At 45.8% G+C, this 7,951-nt stretch overlaps 1 protein-coding gene across 1 annotated transcript in view; it reads right to left on the bottom strand.

The window, feature by feature from the left end:
• Positions 1-2,089: 2,089 nt before the first annotated feature.
• T265_02544 (hypothetical protein) overlaps positions 2,090-7,951 on the bottom strand; it is a gene marked incomplete at both ends in the record, with an annotated part of 7,612 nt that continues 1,750 nt past the window's right edge. The window contains one exon of the mRNA XM_009166807.1: positions 2,090-2,213. Within this exon, the coding sequence (XP_009165071.1) occupies positions 2,090-2,213 (124 nt within the window). The remainder of the gene's footprint in view (positions 2,214-7,951) is intronic.

Below are 7,951 nucleotides of genomic sequence, written 5' to 3'. Positions count from 1 at the left end.
TCACAATGTCGGTGCTTTTTGCTTGACAAATCAGCCCAGATAGCTCTCGATAAAATATATCCTTCTCCGCCTCAGAACTACGGCCGTTGAGGCGTAAGCCGATGCCGAGAGGCATTGAGCTTGATTGAACTAGATAACCGGACGGCGCAAAGATGATTGTTCACTGGGATCCAATCCAGCAAAGCGCATTCAGCTGTGGGGCTGAGTGCGACTCTCACGCCATATATTCCATGAGTCAATGCTTCCGGGTCACCGGACACACGGAGGGAGAAATGTGAAAGAGCTGAGTTCATCCTTGGCGTTCTGAGGTGCATAACTACGCTCGAGTCTTGTATGAGTGTTTCGGGAACACAGCATACATCAATTTTAAGGGAGTATGATGTCTCAGTAGGCATTGCCTGTCTGCCAATTTGACACGGACGTTAAAATCTCCTATACTGAAAGGATCTCGTGGATTTAGACGAGGTATCATTTTGTTTACTGCTAGTAATCGGCGAGGAGCATAAGGCCCTTCGGTCAGGTAACTGCTAGTCAGGTGACCCATGACGTTCGCTTGTGTGGTTGAACAGGGTTGGGGAGGGACATCGGTAGACACCGAACCTCGCGGGCAAATGCTACTTCCCGGTTGCCCAGGCCGAGGACGGTGATTTGGTTGAGGTACCCCACCTTGAGCCTTTGACTCAGGTCTGACCCACATGGCAGCGGAAGGACGTAGGGTTCTCTTTGGGGACCCTTCCCGGAGCCGATGACTGGCGGGTTGTTCGACACAGTAGCACATGAGAGTTGATTGTTCGGCAACAACTGTTTCTGCGCTAGTTCGAAGGACTTTACATGCGGTCGTGTGCGGTGACTAATATTCCAGCAGTCTCTGGCGTGTAGTCTTCAAGTAAAGTCTATTAATACATGAGTTTCGTAACGCATCGTCGCTGTTATTCTGCACTGAAGTCAGTCTGGCAACAATCTGCGAAGCTTCTGCACAAACTGATCAGGGTTCTGAGCTCCGTCCTGCTTACAAGTGTTCAGATGATTCCGGGCAAAAATTCCATTTTTCGATTGTACGTAAATTTCTCGCAAGGTTTTGATAGCTGATTCGGATTCTCTACACTCTTTGATGAATCGGTAAACACTAGGGGCAACGTGATTGAACGAGGCTTTCAGTTTATCTGGTGAATGAGAACCAATTGACTAGGAAGTTTGTGAAGGTACAAAACCAATGCTTCCAGGTATTTGCCGAGTCCTGAGTATTGGGATCGGTATCGAATCGATGTTTATGACCACTGCCTGTAGGAACGCATAATGCGCCCATACGCATGTGAACCCAAACAATGCACGATAGTCACGATCTGTGGCTAACCCTATTGCACAGGCATGTTAGAACTATCCGGTTGACATAATCGAACGCACTCTCTGATTCAAGGAACATCAGAGTTGCACGGCGCGTATACGCATGCCACTGTTCGACGGGTGTGACGATGTGGATTACACAGCCTCTTCTTGGCCTGACTCGCGCTTGCTGTTGTTGGATTTAATCTTCATACGCCTTCGTAAGGAGACGTAGACTAATCGTTCGGCTTCACGCTAAATACTCTAGTTATCGCGTGCTGCGAACGCATGCGCTACTGAGCACCATTATCAGCTTCCTCCGTTATGTTTAATTGGTCCTTTTCGCCCAGTTAGAGGTAAATGAGTCCAGAGAACACCGACCGCGGATTTTATCTCCATCGGTAAACAGATCTGTGGGGTTTCCTCCGGACCGGCAGTTTCGTGATACATGGGGGAGAAAAGACGTTCGCTTGTTTTCAAATCCAAGTTCATTGTCTAGAGCTCCGTCACGGGTCAGTAGTCCGACAGCAACCACGAATACCCCGGATGCTAGCACTCGGTGAGGTGATGTTGGTTAAACAGACAATTGGCTTATAAGTGTGCAAGGAACTAACTCGGAAAATATGTCTAACTTGGCACTAACCTGCGTTTTTAACGAAAAACACGACTTACAATCCATTTTAATGACTATGTTGTGGCTAATGGTTGAAATGACCCTTTATCTGAGCCCTAATTGACCGTACTTTTATTCAATTCGACTTTGATTTCATCGATGCAGCTGCTCTATACGAAGTTTTCGGTCGCGTTCGAAGAGGAAATTCTCAGGCAGGCCAGGAGATATGCGCTGGTGACCTGCCCATGATTGCGGCACCGGACCAGCACTGTCCATTCTGCATGGTGTGACAGATAGTGAGGTAGTTCTACTTCGGTTTCCATGTTTATGGGTCACCTGATACTCCAATCATTGATTATGCCCCTAAGGAGCATTTGACTCAGAAGGGATTTAATACTAACTTCAACAGGAGCTTGGGTTTGCGAATTCATGGAGCGGAAATCAAAGACAATACAACTTCCGATGGACTCTGTGCGTCTAGACGTGCACTAAACAGCTTGGCATCTGTGTACTTATGACGGTGGTTGTCTACGTCCAAAGTCCGTGAAGTCTGAATTTTTCGGGTGTAACCCAAGTGAAACGGTGGCATACTTGCATCAGACCAGCATTTGATTTGAAGTAGTGAGAACGATGTCACGTCAGCTGAGGGACATGGCTATTGGTTGGCTGTGTCCAAATGGGCACCATTGGTTTTCATACGGTACATCATTCTCCAGCTAAGCGTCAGCAGTATAAGCGAGTTCAGTAAGCTCTCGACTGAATTGAGCAAAACAATCATTCAGGAATCGGTTCAGCTAGCGTATCAAATTTCTCGATGGGTACTAAGTAGAATGTGGCAGCTGGTCGGATAGTTCAACCTAACAAATCGCCCATCTTTCAGCAGTGTTTAGCAGCAAGATTTTGAAGCCTATTGGTATCACCGGCAGTATACGTTTGTCATCCAGAAACCAGGGGTATTTGGTTTGGCCCATTTTATTCTGTTTCATCGTGACCTCTGAAAAAAAATCCGCTCGTTCATTGTGGAATCGTCTCTCCTTTCTTGGGCCATCGGCTCACCATTTCGAGGTTCCTAACACTCCTAGCCAGTTTTTCGGTGTCACCGACGGTCCATGCATACACGCAGTGCGAAGAGGTCAGGTTTTTCATCTACAAAGCAATATGTACTCTACCCTTGTCAGTGAATTCAAGCCGGCTCCATGGGCATTGAACCAACAGTGGAAGAGCATGGCCTTACATCCCTGGTGATGAGCTCAGGTGAAAGCATAACACATGCCTGTGCACATTTGTGGGATTTCGTTTGGTATACCTTAGTGATAAAATTTGGGAGGCACACCTTTGGTCGCTAGACACTGCCGTAGTTCCTAACAGTCGACAAAGTCAAGAAATCTTCAGACTAAGGAAAAATGACCATCGCTTAGTAAGAAGCCTCAGCGAATAAATTACCATTCTCGCTAATGAAACTACTAACGAAGTTGCTGAACAATTCGACAGACGGCGACCGGTTTCCTCTTCCTTGGAGTTCTATAAGTAGTATGAAAATATACTACAATATCGTACCAAGTGAAACATGAGGCAGATTCTGTGCAGCACATTCTGTTGAAGAATATCAAACGAGAGTTTCAGATGATACTTCCGTAAAAACCAAATTGATATGCGAATGAATGTTTGTCGAAATTTCCACTACTTTTTTCGCACATGGTTTCGCCAAAACCATTTTCTTTGGGCCATTTGAAACAGGATGCGGATGTTTCCGGCGGCAAAAGCCTTCTATGTTTGCTTCGTAACCCACCGGCGTTCTATCATTCTTCGGGCTTTTTGCTTTCCAGCTTCGTGTACGTAATCCTGGTTGCTGGATGCTAGTATGGCCATTGGCAGTAATGAAACACGAATATCGCGACGAAATCCAATATTTGTGTGGCCTCGTCAGCAGGCCTTAGCCGACAGTTACAAAATTAAAAAAAAACACCGTCATTAAACCATTATNAAATTTAAAAAAACACCGTCATTTAAACCATTATTCGTCTCTCAACCGCTCTTTATCCTCAACGTGACTGGGCATCACCTCCAGTTTCCTAGCCAGGTCAGCTTGAAATTTATAAGCTATGGAAACCCGATGGGGTTGATTGAATAACCTTGCATCGGTCTACCTAGTTCCGAGGTCAAGCTAACTGCTAACCGATTCCGCACGTCATTAAGACCGGGATCGATTTTTGTGCCCCAAAAGGAACAGCTTTTCATCAGTAAACGACGCAAGTTGTCCGGTCATTTGCGCAGTTGGCATGTGTCTTGCTGCCTATATAATAGCACGATGTCAGCTTTTGTGTTAGGAGAACGTATTGGCTAGGGATGGAGGATGTTCAGCACATATGAGTAATTCCCTCTCTGTTATTTGTGCGCTGAACACCAACTCTTAAGCTTCCACCCGAATGTGCTTCTTCCGAGCTTAGCCATCTAGCTCCTACGAACATACCATTCTAAGATACTATCTATCCTTCTTACTGATCGGAACAACCGTGACAGATTTCGATAAAAGACGTCCTTTTTAAGCTTGAGAGCTGGAGTTTTTTTTGGTGTTTACGACTGTATAAACCGATTCGACCTGCATTGAAGCTGAACCAGACGTTCATACAGTGAAAACGGTTGTTTACAGCTAACTGCCCAACCCCGCACCACTAATGCACAAATCGCTGCATTACAGTTCAGAAAGTAAAATGTGGGATATCTGATCTCTTTCTTAGTAGGACGAAGTGTGTGGTCGTATTATGGCTTTGAATTCATATTTTGGAGACATGTGATACATCGAAAGAACGAGTCAGTTACAGCACGGACATTGAATGGACGGGATGAATGGTGGGTCCGGACATAGAGGTGGACGGAAAACCGAATGGTTTATAGGACGTGATGGGTGGTTGTATGAAATACACTAACTCAAGCCATCAACACAAAACTGTGACCCCCCGGGTGGCGGAGAGTTTTCTTGAGGAACCTTAGTCGAACCCGACAATTCGATACTGTGATCGGCTTGGCTGACACATTCTGGGGCACAGGGACTAAGAACTATGTTCCCGACTGCTCGTTGCACTTCGCGTAGCGGATTCGCTTGATTCATAGTGAGCACTAACTTTTCGGAAACGTTTGGTAACAATCAGCACGAGCTTAATTTGTACCGTATGGTCAGTTGTCAGACAATGTGAGTATGATTTCTAGAGTCGACCTCATCTAAACCCTCTTGTCGGGGGAGGTTATCGTTGCCGCTGTACGAATACGTGCCCGCTAGTCATCCGGGGGAACACATCACTACCTTCACACACAGAGGACAGTGCGAAGTTGCATCGAGGTCGCCTAATAAGACTATTAGTTTTAATGAGGAGGTTCGCTGCTGTCTGACTATCACCTCTGGTGTTCCCGGCGTAGTTGAACGAGCTTCTAGTGAGAGTTGTTCTCAGGATCACTACATCACGCAGTGCATGATACCAGCTTTTCGATCAATGTTTGAGGTTGTCTTAATGAGTGAACTCATCTCTTATTGAGCACACGTCCCAAGTGGTGTCCCTCTTCAACAAATTTAGCCAAAAGATATCTATTATCGCATTTTGATGGCCAATTATATGTTACCATCCCGACCCCACTCAGTGACTTATGATGGTCCACTGGTGCTTAATTTCTCTATTGGATCTCCGACCTAACGGTTTCATGGTAGACTACCTCGGGTTGGGGGTACATTACACCACATCAGTAAGCAGCCGTCAAGGGGCTGCATCCAACCCTTACAGCAATGTCTATTCTTTGAAGTTTTACTTCCCTAACGACTTGTTCTACTCCACTTCATGCGGCGTGCACTTGCGTCCAGGTTTTGTTTTACTCGATTGTGTGGTCTTGTCATGTATCACCATTGTCAGATGTACGAATTCCGAGTGCCGTCAGATAAACCAACTGCCCTAGTTATACCTCAGCTTATGCGGCTCCGTCATCTGTTTCGAGCTGTCTGTCCGTTGCATGTATTAAGGGACGGAGTATGGTTGAAAGGCCACCCCCGTTAACCCTATGCAGGACCAGAATCACTCGGTAAAACGAATACTCGGAAGCTTCGCGCTCGAGTTACCCTAACTGCAATCGAAGTCACACGCACTGAGGCCGGATTTATGCTTATCGCATATAGGGTTACGTCTATCTCAGAATACACTGACCTGTGAGTGAAGTATCTGCTAGCCACCCGAGGCTTAGTGTATACACTGCCCTCCATTGTTTTAGTGGTTTCCTTATGAATGGGACGGCAACCCCCTCGGACAGGATAATAAGCGGTTAATCATCCAGTTGTCCCGATTAGACGATGCGATATGGTAGCTGAACAATGCAGTACAGTAGCTCAAAGATTTCATTTCTGTAACCGCTGGGTTCTGCGTTGGACTAGCCAAGATTTACCCCGCCTTCCAGTTATTCAGACACCGGGGAACATGCCATACATTGCGTGTGCAAAGATAGCAACAGCCATGACTCTAAAACCTGACCAAAGTTTGCGCCGGAACTCAGAAAGATGGACACGATGTCTCCTATACATTCAATACAGTGGTCACTTTTGAGAATAATCAACCAGCTGTTCAGAAACATTACCTCAGAATTAGCGAAATGCAGTCATTTGTATACCAACCTGGTCTTGAACGGGATACCTACCTGGAAACCAGCTGAATCTCTCGCTTATGTTGTTTTTAAGCAACTGAATGTGCTGCACTTGGCTGTCTCATGTGTCGGTTCGCGATACGAAATGCACCACTCACAAGGTCGAGGAGTTTGCAGCAATCTCATGAGTAGTATTGAATTAAGAGACTGGAAGCAGGCACAAAAACCAAAGATAGTGACAGAAAGATTCAGAGTACATAAGCTGCGTACAGCCGCAAAGAAATTCATCTAGGTTCCAGGTGAGTCTCCTTTCAAAGTTCGTACAATTCGAACTCAAGTAGAACACAAGGTTGATGGAAACTCGGGGACTGCGCCTACCTGATGAGCCCCAGAGGCTAAATGGTCGTGGGCCATCAGAGTTTTCAGCAACCTTATGAGAAATGCACTCCATCCATCATCTCAGAATCATTTCCAATGATTCTGACGACAACACTGGCTGTCACGGCAGTTTCATCGTGACCATTGATGAATATTTGTGGGGGAGAAGTTAGACCTGTTTGTAGGTTCGTCTTTGATGGAATTTAGCACCTCTTGATGAAGCCGTTTACTGCTGCCTACTATTCGAATAAATTTGTGGTAAAAGCGTGAGTATTCCAAAATTTTGATAGAGTGCACGTAGGATAATCTCATCCATTAATTATTTCATAATTGCTTTGGAGCCTAGTGTAAGGAAGATTCGTCATCCTTCCCATTGGCGACACACATTTCGATATGTATGAGTTTTGAGTGAAAAAGAGGTCTGTGGGACCCGGGCGGCTAAGGGTCCTACATAACGATTGGAGCTCTCGGCCCATACGCAGTTCTTATTGAGTAGGCAGTAGTAACAGACAGATAAGAGCAGCAGATGCTGTATTGAGAACCGGTTCTATGAATAAATGGGTAACAAAAATTAATTAATCAAAAAGTACAATGAATAATAGCGCAATCCGTACGGGCAGAAAAAGGGACAGAGAGGCAGCAGAAATTTCGGTATGGGAAGCAAGATTAGAACAAGAGACAACGGCGCAGAAGACAGTTGGTACTTTCGGGATGTAACGAAAACTGTCTGGAAAATGGGTGTCGCCTGTATTTGGTACAGATTAAATATACATGCAATCGTTAGCTGACAGCCAGACGAAGAAACACTTGCCGGATCGAATAACGCACTTAGGCGCATTTAAAGCAAAGTCGCCGCAAGCATTATCGGGTAAGATGCAACGTAATAATAATGGGGCTGCCCGGGAAGTCGGGTTGGATTTGCGGATAATGTACTCGTTTACCACCCGGAGAGTCCAGGATTCGATCCCTGAGTGGTCTGCCTTTCCGTCAGAGCAGACACTCGACATTGGATGAGCTAAT

This window comes from Opisthorchis viverrini (assembly GCF_000715545.1).
Source record: "Opisthorchis viverrini unplaced genomic scaffold opera_v5_32, whole genome shotgun sequence".
NCBI lineage: Eukaryota > Metazoa > Platyhelminthes > Trematoda > Opisthorchiida > Opisthorchiidae > Opisthorchis > Opisthorchis viverrini.
Note: the sequence above shows the minus strand (reverse complement) of the source record. Positions and strands in the feature narration are given on the sequence as shown.